At 43.0% G+C, this 25,616-nt stretch overlaps 2 protein-coding genes across 13 annotated transcripts in view; one reads left to right on the top strand and one right to left on the bottom strand.

Moving 5' to 3' along the window:
• The window catches only part of HOOK3 (hook microtubule tethering protein 3), a 93,872-nt gene extending 88,077 nt beyond the window's left edge, over positions 1-5,795 (bottom strand). For all 6 annotated transcript variants that reach the window (XR_014832735.1, XR_014832736.1, XR_014832739.1 and 3 more), the window contains exon 1: positions 5,594-5,795. Coding sequence is in view for 1 of the 6 variants with exons in the window: in XM_021077847.2 (XP_020933506.1) it covers positions 5,594-5,650 (57 nt within the window). In the remaining 5 variants the exon portion in view is untranslated. The remainder of the gene's footprint in view (positions 1-5,593) is intronic.
• Positions 5,796-6,053: 258 nt separating this feature from the next.
• Positions 6,054-25,616, top strand: part of RNF170 (ring finger protein 170) — a 44,585-nt gene continuing 25,022 nt past the window's right edge. For 3 of the 7 annotated variants that reach the window (XR_014832759.1, XM_085004429.1, XM_021077852.2), the window contains exons 1-4: positions 6,054-6,158; positions 13,168-13,243; positions 14,334-14,477; positions 24,652-24,727. Coding sequence is in view for 6 of the 7 variants with exons in the window: in XM_085004429.1 (XP_084860555.1) it covers positions 14,341-14,477; positions 24,652-24,727 (213 nt within the window). In the remaining variant the exon portion in view is untranslated. Of the gene's footprint in view, positions 6,159-13,167; positions 13,244-14,329; positions 14,478-24,651; positions 24,728-25,616 lie in introns of those variants that run through there. The other 4 variants (XM_085004428.1, XM_085004430.1, XM_021077851.2 and 1 more) reach the window with 2 other exon arrangements.

The following is a 25,616-nucleotide window of genomic DNA, read 5'->3' as shown; positions in this document are numbered from 1 at the left end:
GCTGGGAATCTATTTTTAACAAGGTTATCAACTATTTCTCATGCTGTGGTGCACCAATTTGCCTTTGGAACCCTCTGATACAAACCACTACCAAATGTAAAGGTTGAAAGATCAGAAAACTGCCTCTGGCCAATCAGAAGAAAAAACTCAATAAAGCAATTAATTCAATAATGCAAGTAATTTCCTTGTAAAGACTATGTCTGCTCCTCTCTTGGGACTTAAAACTACTTTCCTTTTTATATTTAAAATGTGGCTTCCAGGAGTTTCCGTCACACAAAAATCAGCAGCATCTTGGGAGTTCCAGGACTCATGTTCAATCCCCAGCCCAGCACAGTGGGTTCAGGATCTCACATTGCTGCAGCTGTGGCTTAGGTTGCAATTGTACCTCAGATCTGATTGCTGGCCTGGGGACTCCATATGCTGTGTGGTAGCCAAAAATGAAAAAAAAAAAAAAAAGTACAAAATATGGCTTCTAAACAGTTATTTTCTCCGAACTGGCTCCAGAGGTAACAGTTGCTCACGAGGGCTGAAGGATGTCCACCTATGCTTCGGGACATGAGCAAAGCAGATCCCAAAGAAACTATGGAATTTCCTTCTGAGGCCATGAAAATGCTCTTGGGATTCGATGCTAGTGATGGTTGTACAACCTTGTGATCACACTACAAAGCACCAAACTAACTATACACTTTAAAAGAATGAATTTTATGGCATGTGTATTTTAATTAAAAAAAACTATCACATATCAGTTCTCATAAACTCTGAGATAAAATTTACAGAATGGGAGTTCCCTGATGGCTAAGTGGTTGAGGATCTGGTATCACTGCTATGGTGCGGGTTCAATCCGTGACCCAAGAACTTCCGCATGCTATGGGCACGGCCAAAAAAAAAAAAAAAAAAAAAAAAAAAATCCACAGACTGTTTCAGGATGGAAGTACAATAAAATTTAAAGATCATTGCACCTAACCACATTAGAACATGAAAGTGCCTGAAGGGTCATAACCTCTCTTTTAATTTTAAGAAGTGCTATAAACAGCCAAGCTCTACCTTCCCCTCCCCCATGAAAGCATGAGAAGAGTACAGCATGAGATCACCTGGAATTACTATCTCTAGGGCAGTGATTCTCAACCAGGGGTAATTCTGCTCCCTATGAGACATTAGTTGTAACAAGTGAAAGTGTGCTACCAGCATCTAATTGCTAGAGACCAGGGCTGCTACCACTAAATGTCTCACAATGCACAGGGCAGTGCCCACAACAAAAAAGATGCAGCCCAGAACGTTAGTAATGCTAAGGTTAACATGCAGCACCGGGAAACTTGTTAGAAATGCAGCATATCTGGCTCTAGTCCAGTCCCAATGAATTACAGACTCTGGACATGGGGCCTAGCAATCAGCATTTTAGTTAGCCTGCCAATGATGCTGATCAACACTAACACATAAGAAACACCTCTTAGTGTAAAACAGAAGGTAATCAAAACACAGGGGAGGTTCCTTGTCTAAAGTTACCAACGGTATAAAGTCAAGTCAGGATTTGAACCTAGGTGGTATAAGTTCAGAACCTATATTCCTAACATGTTAACTGGTGGGCGGGTGGGGGAAGGGAAGGAAGGAAAAAGAGAAAGAGAGAGAGAAAGGAAGGAAAGATGGAGGAAGGAAGGAAAAAAGATTAAAGCTTTAAACAAAGTGTGCTTTTGCATATCTGACTTTTATTAGAGGACAAAAATTGAAAGTAGTATGGAGTTAGAGCAGAGAGAATGGAATGGAGGAGATACTACCACAAAAATTACACCCCCTCTAATTCTTTTTTTTTTTTTTTTTTTTTTTTTTTGTCTTTTTGCTATTTCTTGGGCCTCTCCCGCGGCATATGGAGGTTCCCAGGCTAGGGGTCAAATCGGAGCTGTAGCTGCCAGCCTACACCAGGGCCACAGCAACTCGGGATCCGAGCCGAGTCTGCAACCTACACCACAGCTCACGGCAACACCGGATCGTTAACCCACTGAGCAAGGGCAGGGACCGAACCCGCAACCTCATGGTTCTAGCACTTCTTAAAATTAAAAGAGAGGTTATGACCCTAGTCGGATTCGTTAACCACTGCGCCACGACAGGAACTCCACCCCCTCTAATTCTAAACACCACTATGTCATTTTATAGGGCAACTAACTATGAAAATCACAAGGATATGTTGATGTTGCTGGGTTTCCCAGAAGAAACATACTGAGCCTATGTGATAATTCTTGGTCCACTTTGCTTCTTGCCATTAACTGGTGGCATTCTAGACTCTGGTTTTTCAATCTCTTAAACCTGGGAAAGAGCAATCTTCTCATGTGCTGTGCAAGAAATTAGGCTCGACAGGTGTAATAGGTAGGGCAGATTTTTCTAACAGGTAAGAGCACATTTTGACTCAGAGGGTGGGGAGAGAGGTAGAGTGGAAAATTTCCAGCACATCCTGCTGAACTTGCTTGCTGCACAAACTCTGTTTTAGAATTTAAGCTTAAACTATTTTCCCTTGGTAGGATGATACTTTGTCTCTTAACAAGCATTCCTCTTTCAACAAAAAATGTGGAACACTTGGTTCATGGGCTAGTAAGCGCTCTGATAAAATAGCAATTTATCTAGCACTTGGGGCAATGAGATGTTCCACAGAAATGAATTCTGCAAGGTGGCTAACAGTCATCCCTTTAAGGTGCCTGAGTTGTTGTTATTTTCACCAGTTCTGGTGGAACAACTTCTAAAATGCACCAAATGCCTCTAATCTCAAACTAAATGCTATGTAGAAAAAATAAACTTTTATTTGGCATTCAGGATCATAATTACGAACTTCAATAATGGAATATGGAGGCTCTTGGAGTATACAAGGCAATTCAAAGACTGACTCAACCAGGCTAAACTTTCAGCTCTTGGGTCTTCTCTGTCACTGACGGCTGTCTGCATTTTGCTGAGTGTTGCAGTTACCTTCTAACCTACTGTGTGCAAAAAACTGCACAACCGAGTTGGCTAAAGGTTTATGCAAAATAGAGCAAATTATTTTATTTTACTGCTTTTTAGGGCTGCACCCATAGCATATGTAAGTTCCCAGGCTAGGGGTCGAACTGGAGCTACGGCTGCCGGCCTGTGCCACAGCCACAGCAAGGCAGGATCTGACCTGCATATGTGACCTACACCACAGCTCATGGCAATGCCACATCCTTAACCCACTGAGCAAGGCCAGGGATCGAACCTACAACCTCATGGTTCCTAGTCGGATTCGTTTCCACTGTGCCACGACGGGAACTCCTAGAGCAAATTATTTCAAATAGGAGTCTTTCTTAGGGAGGTATGCAGTATACATTTGCCCCGCTTACTTTTGGTTTTGGAATTGGTGTTCAGCTTTCATCTGGCCTTCAGATATCAGTGGAAACACTAGGCTAAATGTACATTTTCAAGCTACCTTGGACATCTACATAAACATTCATTCTGCTTTTTTTTTTTTTTTTAATGGAAGTTCCCAGGCTAGGGGTCAAATCAGAACTGCAGCTGCCGGCCCTACACCACAGCCACAGCCATTCGGAATCCGAACTGCGTCTGTGATCTATACCACAGCTCACGGCATTTGGATCCTTGATCCACTGGCAAGGCCAGGGATCCAACCCTGTCCTCATGGATACTAGCTGGGTTCCTTATTGCTGAGACACAACAGGAACTCTCATTCTGCTTTTTATAATTACAACTAAAAAAGAACAAACCTATCATTTAAACTCAACTTTATTTTGAAACTTTTCAATGTACGTTTTAAAATGTTTCCAAATCTTGAATTGTCTATCTTTATTTGGACTCTGCTCTCCAGTTTTGTCATCCATAATCTCTTATCCCCCTGCAGAGATTTCCCTTGCTAAACCTTCCAGTGAAATTTCAAAAAGCCTTTTTTTCCCCTCTACAAAATCATATCCTTTGACCTCTCTCTATAGCTGATAACCAGGATTATTGTATCTGTTTTCTTAACATTTTACCAGTTTCCATAGATGCCCTCATGGTGGACTTCGGTTAGAATCCCCTCAAATCCTTCCAAGTTCTTTTCTTCTTCTCCATTAGCATCTTTCACTCAAATAACTGCACTGCTCACTTTTTTTTTTCTTTTTTTTTCTCCAGATGCCCTTCAAACATACCTCTTTGTTTCCCTGACTTGTATTTCTGGACTTTAAACAATGTAGCCCTACTTCTGATTCAATAAGCTTCTTCATCTTTGCCCTCTTGCCCTTTTTTTCTAGCATCAAGGGAGGCACAGCCTCAAAAACACACACCTTCAGATCCTCAATCTTCTGTTTACAATCTCTGCCAAATCTATTCCTTCCACAGTATCAAAGAATGTGGTAATCCTTTCCTTTATCACTCCTCTGCCCAGGCCAACCTGGGCCACGTTATGCAGCTTATCTGTTTTTCTCTCTAAAACACAGCAGTGAAACCCATTTTCCCACGTGAAATTGAAACCCATTACAGCTGTAAGCTGTATGTTAACTACATACAATTGCAAATAATTAGTAATGCCAAGAATGCCCTAATATAAAAGTTACTGAATACATCAAGATCAAGCTCTGCCATCGTACTGGCTTCAGAAAACAGACTTGTGACATAGACAAATCATGAAAATCTCAGAGTATTCTGATTACATGCGTTACAACCAACTTAAGGCAACCTAAAGCACTGCTCCTCCAACCTTTCCACCGAAATGCCCCCACGCAGGACAGTGACTATACTCCAGGTATCTAAATGTTATCACCCGAGGTACAGCCAAACCAAATTTGTGTGGCATCTGTGTTTTACCTTGAACATTAATATAAACGCTGTAGTCACTTCCATAAATACATCTGTGTTTTACTCTAAAAGTGATATTAAACGTTTTTGGCATTGAGTAAAACGAATGCTCCCTAAAGAAGCACCAGGTTTATCCCATGGCTCTGCAGATCTACACACACACACACACACACACACACACACACACACACACACACACTTCGAGAAGCACACAAGCATGGATTTTATATCTAACTGTAAGAAGAGGCTGCTAAAAGCATGGTCGTTGGCACTGGAACCGAACACATATTTACAGTAATCTGAGGATTTTAACGAGCATTTAATATTTTAACATCGGAACCCCACGACGTTGCCCCCCAGCTGTCGAGTCCTCTGACTGTTGCCCAAAAACCTCCCGGATTTATCTCCATCTCGAGCGCCTTCACTAGGAACCTCCACTCGGCTCACTCCCTTCGCAATCCGGATGCCCCGGCCTCCAGTCCCGGCCCAGCGTTCCCCGGCCGCTCGCCCTCCCGGACTGCGCTCCGGCCGGCGTGCGTGACAACAAAGGCGCGAGCGTCCGGGCCGCCGCCCGTGACAGCGCCGCCGGCACCCGGCCCTCGGCCTCCACCCCGCGCCTCAGGCCCCGTAAGTTTCCCTCGGACCCCGCCGGGCCTCCCGCCGCAGACGCTGCAGCCCCGGCGTTCCGGCTCCCCGGCCCGGGCCCCGGATGTGACGGCACCGCCGCCCTCGGCGCCCGCCGGGGCGCGGGGGACCCCGGGCGGCGGCCTGGGGGAGGGGGCCTCCGACCGCCGCCGCCACCACCTACCCAAGTGAGGAGGCTCTCGCACAGCTCCACCCGCTCCAAGGACTCCACGTTGAACATCTTCCCGCTGGGGTTCGGGGCCGCCCCGCTGCGCCAGGAAGCCTGCGGCTCGGCCTGGGGCTGCGTCCGAGGGTCCACCCGTCAGTCCGCCCGGCCGCCGACTCCGTCCGGCGCTGGCGGCGGCTCCCGCAGCGTCACCGGCTCCCCTCCTCCTCGGGCCCTCGGGACCGCGCGCCCTCCGCGCGCGCGCCCTCCCGCCGCGCGCCCCCGCCTACAGCCCCGCCCCCGCCGAGAGCGCGGCCCGGCCTGAGCCGTCGGCCGCCCAGTCCTGCGCACGACCGCACACGCCGCCGCCGCCAGCCGGGTCGCTGCGCGTCGCCCCCGCGCGCGCCCGGCCGCCAGTCTCAGCCGCGCCCTCTGGGAAGCGCGGCAGTGCGCGTGCGCCGCGCCCGCGCTCCCGGCCAGACGGAGGCAGCGAGTGGTCGCCCGAGAGGGTGGCGGGGCGGCCCGGAAACAGTCCGTGGCCGCGGTTCCCGGGAGCTGGCGAGGTGTCCTCCACGGTGCAGAGGTACGCGCGGCCGAGCGGCGGGACCCCGGCGTGGGCGGGACGACTTTCCTCTGGGAGCCGGGGGGCCCGGGCGCCCGCGCGGGGCGGGCCGACGTGGCGGGCTCGGGGCGCCCCTTCCCGGCTGCGCGGACATCGGTGCCCCGGAAACTAGTTACTGGAAGTCGGGAGAGGGGGTGGGCGGGCGACGGGCCCCGAGGACCGCTACCTTCCCCGGGCCTGCACCTCCCCCTTTTCTCGGTGGCCTGGGATCGTCCTCGAGCTCTTAACGGAGGCGATAAACTCTGCAGGGCAACCGAAGAGTTGTAGTTGGGTGCAGAAAAGTGCATAAGGCAGAAGTGTTTAAGGAGTGATTAATTAGTAGTCAAACACTCAGGTGAAAACAACACTGCCGGCGCCTCTGGAGTTCCTCCCGCATCTGGCGTTCCTTTCTGAGCATCTTCCTCTATAGACCGATTTTATGATAATTCACTTTCTCGAATTTAGCTTTACCACCTAAATGCGCATGCCTAAACAACCGTTTTACTTTGCCTGGTTTTGAACTTTTATCAGGAATCATCGTGTTATTTTTGGCTTTGCATTAACAGTAAGTTTGTGCAGATCTATAGGTAATTTTCATTCCTGTCTAGTGCTCCATTGCATGAATATAGCAGTATATCCACTCTACTGTTGATGGGCATTTTATTTCTGGCTAAGAACAATGATGTAAGGTTTTTATCCCAAGATAGTGTAAATGTGTAAGAGTTTCTTTTAGGGTACATGCGTTGGAGACCTAGAATTGTTGAGTCAAAAGGTGTCCATAACTTTAGGAGCTAATGCCAAATTTTATTTGGAGTGCAGCAAAGTTAACTTCCCAGGATACATCCTTATTTGGCTTGTGGTTCCTGGAGCCCCCTATTTCCATGAAGACTAGGTTTTGTCATTGAGTTTTCAGAACTCCCAAGACAGCGTTGAGTTTTGGAGTTCCCTAAGTGGCCTAGTGGTTGAGGATTGGCCTTGTCACTGCTGTGGTAAGGATTTGATCCCTGGTTTAGGAACTTCAGCATGCCTTGGGAATGGCTGGGGAAAAAAAAAGAGAGAGAGGCAGCATTAAGTTATTGTTTTTTGGAGTTCCCGTCATGGCTCAGTGGTTAACGAATCCAACTAGGAACCATGAGGTTGCAGGTTCGATCCCTGGCCTTGCTCAGTGGATTAATCCGGCATTGCTATGAGCTGTGGTGTAGGTCTCAGATGCGGCTCGGATCCCACGTTGCTCTGATTCAACCCCTATGCCCTGGGAGCGGTCCTAGAAAAGGCAGGAAAAAAAAAAGTTGTTGTTTTTTGTTTTTTTAAGGGCCACACTTGTGGCATTAAGGAAATTCCCAGGCCTGGGGTCCAGTTGGAGCTGCAGTTGCAGACCTATGCCAAAACCATGTCAACACCAGATCCTTAACCCACTGAGCAAGCCAGGAATTGAATCTGCACCTTCATGGACACTATGTTGGGTTTTTAACCCACTAAGCCATAATGGGAACTCCCAGTCCAGGATTTTTTTTTTTTTTTTTTTTTTTTGCTTTGTAGGGCTGCTCCTGTGGCATATGGAACTTTGAAGTCCAGGGATTGAATCAGAGCTACAGCTGCTGGCCTTCACCACAGCCATTGGCCTTCACCATGGCCACAGCAGTGCTAGATAGGAACCGAATCTGTGACCTGCACCACAGTTCATGGCAGCGCCATATCCTTAACGCACTGAGCAAGGCCAAGGATACCAGTCAGATTTGTTTCTGCTGCACCACAATGGAAACTCCAGCATTGAGTTTTTGTGTGTGTGTGTCTTTTCGTCCTTTTAGGGCCGCACCCGCAGCATTTGGAGGTTCCCAGGGGTCTAATCTGGCCCACGCCAGAGCCACAGCAATGGCAGATCCGAGCTGTGTCTGCGACCTACACCACAGCTCATGGCAACACCAGATCCCTAACCTACTGAGTGAGGCCAGGAATCGAACCTGCAACCTCATGGTTCCTAGTCGGGTTCATTTCCGCTGCGCCACAATGGGAACTCCAATCATTGAGTTTTTAATGATGCTTTTCAGAGTACCAGTAACATAGTTTTCATTTTATGAACGTAGAAAATCTTACCCGAGTTCTTCTCAATGGTTTTTCTTTTAAACATTCTTCCTTGCACCACAGGCAGAGAATCCTCTAGAAGTGATAAAATATACTTCACCTGCCTTTGCTTCCTCTGTTCCTGCCTCTGGATCTTTGTCAAACCTGAGTTTCTACATTCCAAGCTAGGTTATCTCTGCAGGATCCTTGACACTTTAAGTGACCATTACCCTTGTTAGGCATGAGAGGTCAGCAAGTTGTGCATTCTGCCTTTGGATGTGGAGCCTTTCAAGAAAGGCCGGTGATGTGGAGCACCAGATGCTCTGGTTTTTAGGGCTTTGACACAGTTGATCTCGGCTTCCCTTCTCAGGTTCAGTGGCTCACCCTCAATGCACTATGCACTTGCGCATGATGTGCAGTGTTCTGTAGCTCCACCTACCCTCGATGAAGGAAATTATATTAAAATCGTCTTAGGGGAGTTCCCGTCGTGGCTCAGCAGTAACGAACCCAACTAGTATCCATGAGGACATGGGTTCAATCCCTGGTCTCGCCCAGTGGGTTAAGGATCCAGCGTTGTCATGAGCTGTGGTATAGGTCACAGACATGGCTCGGATCCCGTGTGGCTGTGGCTCTGGTGTAGGCTGGCAGCTGTAGCTCCGATTCAACCCTTAACCTGGGAACTTTCATATGCAGCAGGTACAGCCCTAAAAAGACCAAAAAATAAAAAGAAAAACATCTTGGATGTGAGTCATTGTCTGCGGAAGCCATGTGGCCATCATGTTTCAACATGAGTTTGGGCAAAATGACATTGAGTTTCTCCTTTGAAGTTGTGGAACTTCCTCTATTTCCCTTATTCTTCTGTGTTTTGTTTTTTCCTGAAAGCTTCAGGAAAGACCAAAGAGAGGTGAGTGGAACTTGGCTTGGCTGTCTCCTTACTCAGGCTACTGGAGACTGGTTCTCAACTACAGCTGTTTAGAAGATTCAGTAAACATGATGGTGTCTTTCGTGGCAATGTTCCAAGTTTATTATCCTGTCTTCCTGTATGTAGGGAGTACATATTTAGAGCTTTGATTAAAGAGCTCTTAAGATGCTACTTAGTGACTCTGTGGGGAAGGCATGGCTGTTTTATCATGGTTCTGTGGATACCTTGAAGGTTGTTAATAACAGTAATCAAAATATTATAGCTTCCATTTATTGAAAGCCTACCAAGCAGTATGTTAAATGTTCTACCTTCATCATCTCATAAACTTCACAAAGCAAGTGTGGGTTTTTTGGTTTTTTGTGTGTGTTTTTTTGGCCAAAAAAGTGCTTGTTTGACATAGTGCAAGTTAATTTTATTTTATATATGCGGAAGCTGAGACCCAGATTTTGCACAAGTACACAGTCATCTGACTGCAAAACATATGCTTCTTCAGTATATTAAGTCTCAATAAGACTTAGCAAAGCATTGCAAAAAACGCCATTCGGAAATCGGTTCTTCTGTCAATTATCTTATCAGTTTTTCTATCAATTATCCACAGTTTCCAAGGTCTATGATGTTTTGCTATAAATCTCCAGTAGTGAAAACCAGACTGCTAGTCATGCATTCTCAGTTGACAGGATCCTGTAAAGTAGATTAGATACCATGTTTTATAAATGTAATACCCTTGCTTTAGGGTTTGAAGCAAGCAGCATTTAGTGGCCCCACACATGTGCAATTCTCAGTGCCCTGCCTGTGCGGGCGCCTCTCAGTCCCTGCCCCTGAGGTCCTCAGAAGACGCCTTCAGGAAACGGAGGGTCTAGGGTGCTCAGTAAGAATGGGGCTGGAGACAGACGTCTTAAATCTTTGCGCACTGAAGCCCAGTTTTCATCTCTTAAGGGAGGAAGCAGACACTGGCTTTATTTTTATTGCTGAACTAATCCTTAACCTGAAAAGAATTCAGACTAGAGAACTGTGTCTCAAGAAAGGTGAAGGTCTGGCTGTGCCAGTACTTCCTACTTGTCACCATTTTAACCTTTGGCATTTATCTTTTTCTCGCTCCCCCCCCCCCCGCCTTTTTATCTTCTATTTCGAAAAATACCGAATCAGAGAAATGCAGTGGTGGAAGGAACTAAAAAAATCCTCAGATCCAGCCTTTACATGTTGCAGAAAATGAGGGGTCCAAAGAGATTAAATGAGTTCCCATTGTGGCTCAACAGTTTAAGAATCATACTAGTATCCCTGGCCTTGCTCAGTGGATCAAGGATCCTGCGTTGCTACAAACTGTGGGCAGCTGCAGCTCCAATTCGACCCCTAGTCTAGGAATGTCCATATGCCACAGGTGCGGCCCTGAAAAGGAAAAAATAAATAAACTAAGAGATTAAATGGAGTCCCAGCTATGGTAGCATAACTGGAACTAAACTCCAGGATCCTCATGCCAGGCAGTGGAGCTTTGGCTGGAGTTGAGAGCCTGGGTTCCCAGTCAGAATTGGCAGCCCCTTTCTGTTCCAGACCAGCCACAGTGGGAGGTCTGAAGTTCCGGTAGACGTTGGAACTCATTTTCAAGATTGAGGGATGCTGTTATGTCTTCAGATAGAAAATTGTATTGCTTTTTATTGCTTATCTCCTGTGATCTTAGATCGGCCTCTTTCCAAACTGAGGTGGTGGTATCATACCTACCTCATTTTTGAGCCGCTAGCTCCTATTCTTCCTTTTTTTGACTCTGACAATAAGAACAACAGGCAGAAGTTAGTTTTTGAAGCCCCAGAGAGTCAGTTAGATGCCTTTAGTGGTTCTGCGTGTGGGAGCTGGCATTTCCACCAGGCAGGGGAAAGCAGCGACTTCTGCACCTCTCCAAAACTCATCAGCAGTCTCTTCCCTTCCTGCCCTCTCAGTGACCCTAGAATTTGTCGGAATAAAAGGTAACTCTTCATTTTAACAACACTGGGAACTTTAGCTGTTAAATGATGCAAATAATGAGTTCCTACTGTGGCTCAGCAGTAATGAACCCATTCCATCCCTGGCCCCAATTAGTGGGTTAAGAATCCAGTGTTGCTTTGAGCTGTGGCTCCTATCCGGCATGGCTGTCTGCTGCAGCTCCAATCCAACCCCTAGCTTTGAATTTCCATATGCTGCAGGTTTGCCCCCCCCAAAAAAAAGCAAAAAAAAAAGCACGAATGTGGCACAGTGGGGTAAGAACCTGACTACAGTTGCTATTGTCTCTGTGGAGGCTTGGATTTGATCCCCTGCCTGGCACAGTGGGTCAAAGGATCTGGCATTGCCACAGTTGTGGCATAGGTCACAGCTGCAGCTCAGATTCAGTCCCTGGAACTTCCATATATGCTGCAGGTATGGCCATAGAGGGGAAAAATGAGGCAAATAACATTACACAGTCCTGCAGTAAAGTATCCCAGAGCTCTGAGTTCTTGAAAATGTGAGTGAAGCAATATCTTGATGTAATTGGTAGAAGTCATGTATTTACACAGTCATATATTTATACAGTAGAGATGATATGTGTATATATATTATTTTAATTCAATTAACTAATTTATTTGGCCATACCTGCAGCATGTGGAAGGGCCAGGGATTGAACCGACAGCACAGCAGGTGACCCAAGCTGCTACAGTGAAAAAGCCAGATCCTTAACCCGCTGTACCACAAGGGAACTCCGATTTTAATGATTTTTTTATTGAACCATAGTTGATTAATAATATTGTATTCATTTCAGGTGCACAACAGAGTGAATCCACTATATAAGAATACAGATATAATTTATATATACATATATTTTATATATACAGTAGAATTTGGTAATTTTTTTTTTCCTTTTTAGGGCCACACCAACAACATAGGAAGTCCCCAGGCTAGGGGTTGAATCAGAGCTGCAGCTGCCAGCCTACGCCACAGTCATATCAATGCAGGATCCAAGCCTCATCTGCGGCCTACACCATAGCTCATGACAACACCAAGATCCTTAACCCACTGAGCAAGTCCAGGGATCGAACCCGAATCCTCGTGGATACTAGTCGGGTTCATTACCACTGAGTCACAGTGGGAACTCTGGTAATATCATCATTGATTACACCTGGAAGGACATAAAAACAAATGTAACCTATTTTTAAAACTAGGTACAAAGTAGTGAGCTCCCTGAATGTACAGCAGAGGAGAAAAATCCTCTCAGCTCGCTAAAGGCGTTAGATTCAGTGATGAGAGACTGGGAATCCAGATATTGGCATGGGATGACGTTAGGGTTATCTCTGAGCAGTCCTCCCTGCCCTTAGGACTCCGGACACGGCCACAGCATCTCTCATTTAGAAAGAGGGAACCTGGCAACAAAAATATCTAAATTGACTGGGTGGCCCACCCCTTGATTACTTGTGGCTCTTTTCAATTTCCATTGGCAGTTCATTGAATAAAATTCTGCAGGTCGAGCCTCTTCTCTGTGTTTCCTGGTGTGAGCTTTTGTGAAGGATACTCAAAACCTATCATTAGGAAGTTCCTGATACATGAGGCCATTACTATGTGTAAAACTGATGAAAGCCACCTTTGATCTGTTTACTTAAGTTTCTTCCATGCCAGGTCATTTTCATCTTGGCAGCCAATTCCAGTTCTTTTTCAAAGACTTTGGACTTTTACACTCACAGTTTGCTTTTAGGAGAGACTCACCTGATTAATGATGATATTAAATAAAACTGTTTTCAATGCAGTATGTTACATAAATGCAGGATTTTAATTATGAATAATCATATACATTTAATTGACTATTTATTGCCTTTATTTTCTTTGCTGTGTTTTATAAGATTTTGAAATTGAGTGTTTGCCAGCTGAAAAAGATATGAATTATTTGTGTTATTTGAACCCTGATGTTTGGGCTGTCTCCCCTCATACCTATAGAAGTCGGGTGTTACCATTTTTTCTCCAGTTTAGTGTATGGGAAGAAGAGTTTCATATCCTCCCTTTTCTCTTCATAAGGAAATGCAGCCTCAGAGCGATTCCATATTCCAGGCAGTTCAAAGAATTCTGAACCATAAGCTGAGCTTAGTCCCAGGTGAGGCTCATCGTTTTTCAAAGCACCAGAATTTTCATTAATTCAAGTAGTGTTAGTATAGCTATAAATGTTCTATGGCCTCTATGTCGCTTACTTTTCAAAGTACTAATACTGTAAGGAAGGTAAGTCACTCTTATTTAAACATGTATTTATGTAAATATGTCTCTATATGAATAAATATATTTACTGTAAGGAAGGTAAGTCACTCTTATTTAAACATATATATATAAATGTGTGTATAGATAGATAGATATAGATAGGTATAAATATGTGTATATATATAGATATAAGATATATAATATATATATTTATATATATATTAAATCCTACTGTGTACAGGGCACCATGCTAGGTGATACAGGAACATTTGCAGAAGACAATGTATTTCCTTCCCTATTCATACATGTTACATTCCATGATGCACGTTCAGTGCCACAAGGGAGAAGAGGGCTGTGATCTACTTGGAGAATTTATTTGGTATTCACAAATAAGAAAAGAGCAGCTAGGCATGAGAAGTATCTTTTTTTTTTTTTTTCCCTTAAAATAAAAAGACCTAAGCTTGAAGAGGAAAGGGTATTTTTTAAAAATTTGCAAAAAAAAAAAAATTGCTAAAAAAAGTAAATAGGCGTTACTGTTGTGGCTCAGCAGTAACAAACCTGACTAGTACCCGTGAGGTTGTGTGTTCAATCCCTGGCCTCACTCAGTGGGTTAAGGATCTGGCATTGCTGTGGCTGTGACGTAGGCTGGCAGCTGCAGCTCTGATTTGACCCCTAGCCTGGGAACCTCCATATGCCACAGGTGAGGCCCTAAAATGAAAAAAAAAATAAAAATAAAAAATGTAAATAGATGATAAATTATAGTAATAATTTTCCTTAAAGGCAATAGAATTCTGTACTCTTGAAAATAATGTCTGGCAAATTTTAAAGAACTCATTCATGGGGCATCGCCCACTGGTGTCCTTAAGGCAACCTACCTTAAGTGGGCGCTACAGAAAGGTAAATGTATTAGAAGTCAGCGCTATCTGTATTGCTTTTACTAGTGTATTTCATTTTCACTGTGTCATTTGTTTACCTTACCTCTTGTCTTTTAGACCTGGAATGGCCAAATATCAAGGTGAAGTTCAAAGTTTGAAACTGGATGATGACTCAGTCATAGAAGGAGTAAGTGACCAAGTACTTGTGGCAGTTGTGGTCAGTTTCGCTTTGATTGCTACCCTGGTATATGCACTTTTCAGGTGAGACTAAAGGACAAAAGAATTGAAATAATACATATTTCCTAGGGCCACTGACTTTCTGATTGCATCTAGTAATGTTTAATACTTAATATCAAAGGAAAGTAATAGATTTCAGTGATTGTATATATTTACTAAGATATTTTATTTTCCACTAGGCTCTAAATACTACTATATATTTTTTCCTTTCATCAACTGTCTAGTCAGATAAGATTTAAATTTATCCTCCATGTTTTGAATAAAATGTTAGTATTTTCTGTTGGAATATCACAGTTTAAAAATGTAATTTTCATAATTGAATTCATCAACTTGTAGGTGATATAAGTACAAAAATATTTTCAGTGTTTAAATGAAAAAAACTGAGGCAACCCCCTCCACCTTGGACAATATAGAGGGAATTAAGATTAGGATTAAAATTACTGTTATAGAATCAGAAAAAATACCTATAGGTCTCAGAGGTCTATATACCAACAATACACAGAAATAAGGTAATAAACCAGAAACGGAAGTGTTAACACACGGAGATACATAAAATTTTGTATATATCATTGAAAATAGAAATGAGCAGAAAAGTATAAAATAGAAAAAAGATTAATTTCAAAAACTACAGGCCAGTTAGTTTCTTATAAAAGTTATAGGAAGGATTATTAAACAGAACGTGAAACATTTCTCTCTTACCTCTGCATGGTTAGTTTCTGATTAGGGCGGTATTATCTTGGTATCAGTATTTACACAGTACTTGGTGATGTACTTGTGCGTATAATGGGGAAATGATGACCAGATGATAACAGATTTAAATGTGTTTATAACTGGTTAACAAGTTATTCCCAGAAGTACTGGTTCATGCTTTAATGTAAACCAGAAAAGGACACTGAACTGTCAAAAAGCTTTGCCTTTGAGCCTGTTCTGCTCATTTCTGTTAGCAACTGGGGTGAAGAAGACAAAAGAAGTATGTTTATTAGATTGTCAGTTGAGAACGATAATTAATATATTGGTACAATAGAATTAAGATTCAGAAATGGGTTGGAGTTCTCTCGTGGCACAGCAGGTTAAGGATCTGGTGTTGTCACTTCAGTGGCTTGGGTTGTTGCTGTGGCATGGGTTTGATCCCTGGCCGGAGAACTTTTACATACTGTGGGCTCAGCAAAAAAAAAAGGAGCGGGACATCCCGTATATTGATGGTCAACTGGTCTTTGACAGTGATTCTGAGACCTTTTGGTGGGGAAAGGGTTCAGCAGATGATGCTGGGCAACTGGATAGCCACATGCAAAAGAATAAAGTTGCACCCATACCACATCATATGCAAAAATTAACTGAAAAGGGGAATTCCTGTTGTGGCTCGGTGGGTTAAGAACCCAACTAGTATCCATGAGGATGTGGGTTTGATCCCTGGCCTCAGTGGGTTAAGGATCTGGCGTTGGCATGAGCTATGGTGTAGGTTGTAGATGCGGCTCAGATCTGGTATTGCTGTTGCTGTGGCTGTGGCATAGCAGCTGCGACTCTGATTCAACCCCTAGCCTAGGAACTTCCACATGCTGTAGGAGTGGCCATAAGAGGGGAAAAAAAAAACTATGATAAATCGTTGAGTGAGAATTAAGAGAAAGACACATCACAAAACCATAAGTCACATAGCCCATTTTGTTTAAAAACAAGGATAAAGTGAGATTAATTTTATTTATAAATATTTTTCTTTTCCTTTGTTTTTCTAATTTCCCTACTATGGATAACTATCACTTGTTTAATAACAGTTTTTCCTTCACAGACTGGAGTGACATGAAGCTCAAAAGTTTCTGTTAAAAAGGCAGTTGTATATTGTAAATGTCAAAGACAGCTGTATTAGGTTGTCTTAATCATGATAATCAGATAAAGGTCACATATAGATTATAGTCAGTTTGGATCAAGAATTTTATTTTTGGAGTTCCCATCATGGCGCAGTGGTTAATGAATCCGACTAGGAACCATGAGGTTGCAGGTTCGATCCCTGGCCTTGCTCAGTGGGTTAAGGATCCAGCGTTGCCGTGAGCTGTGACGTAGGTCGCAGATGTGGCTCGGATCCCGTGTTGCTGTGGCTCTGGCGTAGGCCGGTGGTTACAGGTCCGATTAGACCCCTAGCCTGGGAACCTCCATGTGCCATGGGAAGCATCCCTAGAAAAGGCAAAAAGACCAAAAAAAAAAAAGTTTATTTTTATTTATTTATTGTTGAAGTTTATTGATTTACAGTGTGTTAATTTCTGCTGTACCACAAAATGGTTGTTATACATATATGTACATTCTTTTTCATATGCTTTTCCATTATGGTTTATCCCAGGATATTGAATATAGTTCTCTGTGCTCTGCAGTAGAACCTTGTATATCTAAGAATTTTATTTTATATATTTATTTATTTTAATTTTTTAAATTTTTTTTTCTTTTTTTTTTGTCTTTTTGCCTTTTCTAAGGCCGCTCCCTTGGCATATATAGGTTCCCAGGCTAGGGGTCCAATCGGAGCCGTAGCTGTCGGCCTACGCCAGAGCCACAGCAACGCCGGATCCCCAACCCACTGAGCAAGGCCAGGGATCGAACCCACAACCTCATGGTTCCTAGTCGGATTTGTTAACCACTGAGCCACGATGGGAACTTCCTCTAAGAATTTTAAACAGTAAAATATTCAGGGGAGGCTATCAAAATGGGTAAAGCTACGGAAACAAATCATAAAAATGCCTGAAAAACTGGGGACATTTAGATTAGAGAAAAAGACTATAGGATATACAAGCTGTTTTTAAATATGATGAGGGCTTGATTGTTGAAGAATTAGGTTTATTCTGTGTGGTTTCCTGGGCAGAACTACCGTATAAAGGAGAAACCTACAGATTTTTCCTTCTTGTGAAGGACCCAGTTCTTCCCTGCCATTTCTCTCCTGTATGTCTCCTCTATTTTTACACAGACTCATTATTTCTGGCCACCAAAAAATGTGTGTAGGTTTTTCCCCTGCCAAACAATTCTCCACAGCCCCCACTAGGTGTCCCACAATTTAACTTGATTCTGATATTGTTAACCTGCAAAGAGCGTCATATCCACAGTTGAAGCGAGATCGCTTGCCACCACACTTCAGAGGCCAGTCACAAGTAGCAGGTCCCCAAATTACCCCTAACTTCTCTCTGATTTGGCTACAAATCAGAGGTTCTCATGACCCCCCCACCAAGTTTGGTATCTTTGCCAGAACAGGTCACAGGGAAAACAGTGAGGTTTAGTAGTTTATTAAGAGATGTGACAAAGGGACAGATGCACAGCCAGATGAAGAGATGCATAGGGCGAAGTCTGGGTGGGTCCTAAGCCTCTGTCCCGTGGGCCTGGATGCGTCACTCTCCTGGCATGGACGTGTTCACCCACCAGGAGGCTCTCCAGACTGTGTTACTGGGGTTTTATGGGGGCGTCCTCATCTGGCCCCCCCATCTCTCGAGAATGGAGTGGGGAGCTGAAAATAGCAAGCTTCTAATCATGACTGGTGACCAGCCCTCATCTGGGAGCCCCCCCCCCCCCACAGAGTCACCTCATTAGAGCAAAAGACACTCCTGTCACCTGGGCGTTTACAAGGGATTCAGGAGCTCTGTGTCAGGGACCAGGTCACAGACCAAATATTAGAATAAAAGATGCTCCTGCACTCTTATCAGTTAGGAAACGACAAGTGTTTCTGGAGCTTTGTGCCAGGAACCATGGGCAGAGACCAATCTATATGTTTTCTGTGATCTTATATAGGGCCAGCAGGTGGAGATAAATGATGTGCTTTTGGCTTACCCTAAGATACAACTTTTCAAGTAATACAAGCTGCTCCCCATTACTTGAACATGGTCTTAAATCTGCATATGATTGGATAGGAAGTCAGTTTAAGTTGCTGTCCAGCTCTTCAGATTCATATTCATTTGTCAGTTGTTAATTCAGTTACTTCAACTAAAGTATTCACTTATGGGGCCGGGGGAGGGGTAGCATGTGTATTGTAAAACTCAAAGGAGCCTTGTGTTCTTTTTTTGTAATTTCTTTGATTTTTTTAGTCATTATAATTCATTCTTTGTATTATGGTAAAATAACCATAACCTAAAAGTTACCGTTTTAGGTATTCAGTTCATTGGTATTAAGTACATTCACAGTGTTGTATAAACATCACCACTGTTTGTTTCTAGAACTTCCTCATCGTCTGAAACAGAAACTGTACCAATTAAATAATAATTCCCAATTCCTCCTCCCCCACCCCTGGTAATCTTTAATTCACCTTCTGTCTCAAGAAATTAGACTATTCTGTATACCTCATGAAGTGGAATTAAATGATACCTGTTGATTTATGTCAGGCTTATTTCACTGGCTTATTTCACACATTCAAGGTTCATCTGTGTTGTATCATCTTTCAGAACTTTGTTCCTTTTTATGGCTGAATAACATTTCCATTGTACATACATACCATATTTTGTTCTTTTTTTTTTTTTTTTTGCTTTTAAGGGCTGCACCTGAGTTATATGGAGGTCCCAGGCCAGGGGTCAAATGGGAGCTACAGCTGCCAGCCTACACCACAGCCACAGCAACATCAGATCCGAGCTGCATCTGTGACCTATGCCACATCTCATGGCAACACTGGATCCTTACCCCACTGAGCGAGGCCAGGGATCAGACCCTCAACCTCATGGTTCCTAGTTGGATTCACTTGCACTGCGCCACGTTGGGAACTGCATGTTTTGTTCGTTTTTTTATTCATCTGTTGATGGACACATGGGTATTCTACCTTTTAGCTATTGTGAATGGTGCTCTATGAACATTGGTGCACAAGTATCTGCACTAATCCTCACTTTCAGCTAGAATTACTAGATCACATGATATTTCTGGGTTTAACTTTTTTTTTTTTTTTTTTTTTTTTGGCCATGCCTGCTGCATGTGGAAATTCCTGAGCCTGGGATAGAATCCGTGCCTTAGCAGCAATCTTAGCTGCTGGAGTGACAACACCAAATCTTCAACCCGCCGGGCCACAAGGGAACTGTTTTAACTTTTTGAGGAACCTTTAATCTGTTTTTCACATTTTATATCCCCACCAGCAATGCAGGAAGATTCCAGTTCCCTTGATATCTTGGCCAACACTTGCTACTTTCTGGATTTTTTTGTTTTTGTTTTTGTTTTTTTGTCTTTTTGCCTTTTCTAGGGCTGCTCCCTCGGCATATGGAGGTTCCCAGGCTAGGGGTCTAATCAGAGCTGAAGCCACCGGCCTTCGCCAGAGCCACAGCAATGCCAGATCCAAGCTGTGTCTGCGACCTACACCACAGCTCACGGCAACGCCAGGTCCTTAACCCACTGAGCAAGGCCAGGGATCAAACCTGCAATCTCATGGTTCCTAGTCAGAGTCGCTAACCACTGAGCCACGATGGGAACTCCTACTTTCTGGTTTTTTGATAGTCATCCTAACGGGTACAAAGTGGTCTCTCATTTGTGGTTTTGATGTGCATTTCGCTAATGGCTAATGCTGTTGAATATCATTTCATATGCTTATTAGCCATCTGTATGTCTTCTTTTGGAGAAATGTCTATTCAAGTCCATGCATGAATTTGAATGGAGTTGTTTGGTTTTTTTTGTTTGTGAGTTCTATGTTCTATCTTAATCACTTAACAAATATATGATTTATAAATATTTTCTTTGTTTCTGTTGGTTGTCTTTTTATCCTTTTGGTAGTGTCCTCTGCAGAAAATTTTTAAAATTTTGATGAAGTCCAATTTACTTATATTTTGTTTTCTTTTGTTTCTTTCTTTCTTTGTTTTTTGTTTTTTGTTTTTTTTTTTTTTGCTTTTTAGGGCCGCACCTTTGGCATATGGAGGTTCCCAGGGTAGGGGTCTAATCAGAGCTACAGCTGCTAGCCTTGACCACAGCCACAGCAACACCAGATTTGAGCCGCGTCTGTGACCTACACCACAGCTCATGGCAATGCCAGATCCTTAACCCACTGAGCAAGGCCAGGGATAGAACCCACAACCTCATGGTTCCTAGTCGGATTTGTTTCCCCTGCGCCACAATGGGAACTCTATTTTTTCTTTTTTAAGGTCACACCTGCAGCACATGGGGTTTCTGTGCTAGGGGTTGAGTCAGAGCTGCAGCTGCCAGGCTACGCCACAGCCATAGCAACCTAGCCGCAGCTTTCGGCAACGCTGGATCCTTAACTCACTGACGAGGCCAGGGATTGAATCTGCACCCTCATGGACAGTTTCGGGTTCTTAACCTGCTGAGCCTCAACCTGTTGACATAACCAGAAGCCAGTCACAATTTATCTTTTTTTTTCTTTTGTTGCCTTTGGTTTTGGTTTCATAGTTAAGAAATCATTGCAGAGTTCCCGTCGTGGCTCAGCGGTCAGTGAACCCAACTAGGAACCATGAAGTTGTGGGTTTGATCCCTGGCCTCGCTCAGTGGGTTAAGGATCCATTGTTGCTGTGGCTGGGGTATAGGCTGGTGGCTACGGCTCCAATTCAACCCCTAGCTTGGGAACCTCCATGTGCTATGGGTATGGCCCTAAAAAGCAAAAAAAAAAAAAAAAAGAAAGAAAGAAGTCATTGCCAAATCCAGGGCCACAAGGATTTCTCCCTATTTTTTTACCAGGATTTTTATGGTTTTAGTTGTTAAGTTTAGGTCTTTGATCCATTTTTAAGTTAATTTTTGTATGTGTATGGGATAAAGGTCCAACTTCATTCTTTTGTATGTGAAGATCCAGTTCTTCAAACACCGTTTGTTGAAAAGACCATCCTTACTCTAACTGAAGGATCTTGACATCCTTGTCAAAAACCAGTTAACCGTAATTGTGAGAGTTTATTTCTGGTCTCTATGGTCTATTCCATTGGTTTATGTGTTTGTCCTTAGTACCGGTACCACATTGTTTTTAACTATAGCTTTGTAGCAAGTTTTGAAATCAGGACGTTCTGGTAACTTTGTTCTTTTCTTTCAAGATTACTTTGGCTACTGAGAATCCATCAATATACCATATAAATTTCAGGGTGGGTTTTTCTTTATTTGCAAAGAATGCTGTTGAGATTTTGATAGGCGTTGTACCAAATCTGTAGATAGATCATGTCAGATGGTATTGACATCTTAACCAATTGTTGTCTTCCAATCTATAAATATGGAATGTCTTCCATTTATTCATGTCATATTTAATATCTTTCAGCGATGTTTTGTAGTTATAATTAATTTCTATGTAAATCTATTTTATTTATTTATTTACTTATTTATTAGGGCTATACCTGTGGCACATGGAAGTTCCCAGGCTAGGGGTCGAATTGGAGCTCACAGCAACACAGGATCTGAACTGCATCTGCCACTTACACCGTAGCTCACGGCAGTGCTGGATCCTTATCCCACTAAGCGAGGCCAGGGATCGAATCTGTCCTTGTGGATACTAGTCGTGTTTGTTAACTGTCGAGCCGCGATGGGAACTCCTAAATCTATTCTATTTGTTCTTCCTTCTCAAGCCATTAATAATAGCTGCCATGTGTTGACATAACCGGAATCCAGTCCCAAGGGTACTCAGGTTAACCTGTGAGCCCCACACTTGCATATTTGTAAACTTTGATTCAAACTTCTTTTCTTGACCCAGACTTTGGGTGTCATTGCTGTCCTCATATCAGAGGTGCCTGGCTTCTTCCCAGGGTTACATATAACTTGCCTGGTTTGACGCTTTGGGTTTCTCCTTTCAGGGAACCTAGAAGGAGCATAAATCGTTGATAAATATACTGGTAACAACACATGCACTTCTGTTTTATAGTAGAACCACTGTTTTCCCTGGCCTCTCATTTTAGACCTGCTCAGTGTCAGATGCCATCATTTTCTCATAGCGAAGGTGATCATATTGTTATAGAACAGAAATTAAACTGAGTACATCTGAAGATAGGATTGGCTTTATTAAGCTAATCATGAATCAGACAGCAGCCTGTCCAGCAAGGAGTTATGCTCCTAGGAGTTGCATGAAATGGAAGGGCTTACAGACAGAAGGAGGGTGGGGCCAGGAGGTTATCAGCAGAGGAAAAGGAAGGATGGTTTCAGGCCTGAGCTTGCTTCTGGGGGAGGGAAACGGCGGGGGTCTTACCCTACACATTAGCTCCTTTGTGCTGACCTGTGAATTCCAGACTGACTGATTCTGATCAAGTTCCTGGGGGAGGTGGGCGCAGCAGGTGGGCCAGGTACACAGTCTGTTTGAATCATGGGCTTTGGCACAAGCAACGCCATTTTTGGCCTGTGGTTTTGACTATAACAATGTGTTTCAAGATTTTCTGGTGTAGCTTTCAATCTGTATTATCCCACTGTCTAGATTTTTGGTTCTGTACTCATAGTTGCCAGTCACATTTATTTACCTGAGCTCCGGGCCATGTTCAGCATCTCAGGCTGTTTGTCCTTGTTCTTGGGCTGTACCTTGACTTTTCTCATATTCTATGATCAGACTTAAGAGTTTTATATCTTCTCTTTTATGAAAAGAAACCCAAAGACCTTCTAGTCACATAATGTATATCTATACTTTGAAAGTCATGACTGTTTTTTTCCCCCCAGTGGAAAGGGCATGGTTTTCCAGTGTCAAAGAACTGAGAATTTCCAGTTAGCTTGAGGCCCTGGAAAGACACACACACACAAAGGATGTAACATTTTAAAATCAATAATTCACCAAAATGTAAGATGTTTAAACAGAGTTCAGATAGTTTTATTGCATCTTTGTTGAGCTTCTGATCAGATATTTGACTTTCTGTTGTTTTTATGTCCTCTCAACTAGTGGTTATGTCTTTTCACCTTTCTTTTCTTTTTTTTTTTTTTTTAGTGCCGCACTCACAGCACATGAAAGTTCCCAGGCTAGGCATCAAATCAGAGCTGTAGCTGCTGGCCTACACCACAGCCATAGACGCAGCCAGATCCGAGCTGTGCCTTCGAACTACATCACAGCTCACAGCAAGGCCAGATCCCTAACCCACTGAGCAAGGCCAGGAATTGAACCTGTGTCCTCATAGATACTAGTCAGATTCATTTCCACAAATGGAAACTCCCTCAGCTTTCTTTTCTAAAATTTGGATTTTTTTTTTTTTTTACTAAAAATTAAATAACTATAGATAAATTTCTTAAACTTTCCTTACCCCATTAGAATTTTGAGTTAGAATTCTTATTGCTGTGGGATATCAGTCCAGCCAGAGAGTAAAGACTCTTCTTTAGAGAAACACCGACATTGTGTGGATTTAAAATATTGCTATTAGAGATTTGGTCTTTTTTGTTTGTTTGTTTTTGTTTTTTGTCTTTTGTCCTTTTTAGGGCCACACCCCGCAGCATATGGAGGTTCCCAGGCTAGGGGTCGAATGTGAGCTGTAGCCACTGGTCTACGCCACAGCCACAGCAACACCAGATCCGAGCCACATCTGCGCCCTACATAACAGCTCACGGCAACGCCAGATCCTTAACCCACTGAGCAAGGCCAGGGATTGAACCCGCAACGTCATGGTTCCTAGTCGGATTCGTTTCTGATGCACCACAACGGGAACTCCAAGATTTCAGTTTAGAAGAAAAACTTCTGCAGCCAAATGAAATTAAACTGTGATTCATATGTAAATATTCACATTCACCCCCCCAACCTCACCAACCTAACCCCCACTTGTAACTTTCAGCATTCATGTGTCTGATCCCATCCTTTTATATAGGCCACCAACCTCTTGCCTTTGATTTTTCATTTTTCTTGCTAATGTGTTGTTTTATTGTTAATTGTAACTGGTGGTACATTAGGTTTAGTCCTGTCCACATTATACCTTTTAGTTTTTGTTTTTCTCTATCTCCCTCTCCTTGTAGGTGAAAAGTGGGGAGAAAGACCTAATTCCATATGGAAAAGTGTTCAAGTACATAATAATACAAGAAATTTTATCAAAGAAATAAATGCGTTAATTGGTTATTATTCATAAGTCTGCAGTTACATTAGATCGCCAAGGTTCTAGGCCTCTGGATTTCATCATATTCCTGTTAAACCTGAAATGAGCCGATCATCAGTGATCTCAGAATAGCCTGGAATGTTTAAGTCCTGCAATTAGAATACGGTGGTATACCATCATTTACATAAATTATGTTAACCAGTAGTCTAGATCAAAAATTAGACCCATAAGGAAAATGGATTCATCTGACAATATCTTTTATTCAGACATTCTTATATTTTATTCAACAGAAATGCACATCAAAACATTCACCCAGAAAACCAAGAGCTAGTAAGGGTGCTTCGGGAACAACTTCAAACAGAACAGGTACGGTTGTTACATTAAATGTGTGCATTTGTGAAAGGGGTAGATGTTATTACTCCCCTTGTGTAAGAAATTGTGGGGAAGCATTAATAAATTCCTTTTTGGAAGCATGGGCTGTTGTCCTGCTTGAAGTCACCTTAAACTATTCCGTTGATTATACATTTCCAGATTAGGCAAATAGCTAATCTCCATCTATTAAGATATTTTCATGTATTTATTTAGTTTTAACTTGCTTAGACAGCAGTTTCCCTGATATTTACTTGTGAGGGAATAATCACTGTGTCGCTGGCTTTAATGAAATGTAGTGGAAAACCTACTTTCTAAAATGTATTCCCCTACGACCTACAAAGAAATGACTATAAGGGGCGTTTTTTTCCCTTTTCTTTTTCTTCAGTGGCCAGAATTAACAAAACTATTTCGGCAAAGGAGAAGAACTTTTCTCCTCTGCTTCTTTGCTTTTAACCACATGGACTCTCTAAGTAATATATTGTATATATATATATTTCTATTACTAAGAAATGTAATATGTTTTATGAAGGCTGGATTAATAGGATATCATACCTCTTCATGTTGAGATGGCTACCATCAAAGAGCAAAAATTAAAAACTGATTGCCAGAGTTTCCTTTGTGGTTCAGAGGTAACAGACTAGTATCCATGAGGATGCAGGTTCGATCCCTGGCCTTACTCAGTGGGTTAAGGATCTGGTGTTGCTGGGGCTGTGGTGTAGGCCGGCAGCTGCAGCTCTGATTTGGCCCCTAGCCTGGGAATTTCCATATGCCGTGGGTGCAGCCCTAAAATAAAGCCGGAAAAAAAGAAAAAGAAAAAAAGAAAAATCGATTGCCTACCCATCAGTCAGTCTTTGATTCCAAAGAGCATTTTTATGACTTATCC

The sequence above is a fragment of the Sus scrofa genome, chromosome 17, assembly GCF_054392235.1.
Source record: "Sus scrofa isolate SSC_HxYL_T2T_F1_AM1 chromosome 17, Sscrofa_HxYL_maternal_Yorkshire_Landrace_v2.0, whole genome shotgun sequence".
Lineage (NCBI taxonomy): Eukaryota > Metazoa > Chordata > Mammalia > Artiodactyla > Suidae > Sus > Sus scrofa.
Note: the sequence above shows the minus strand (reverse complement) of the source record. Positions and strands in the feature narration are given on the sequence as shown.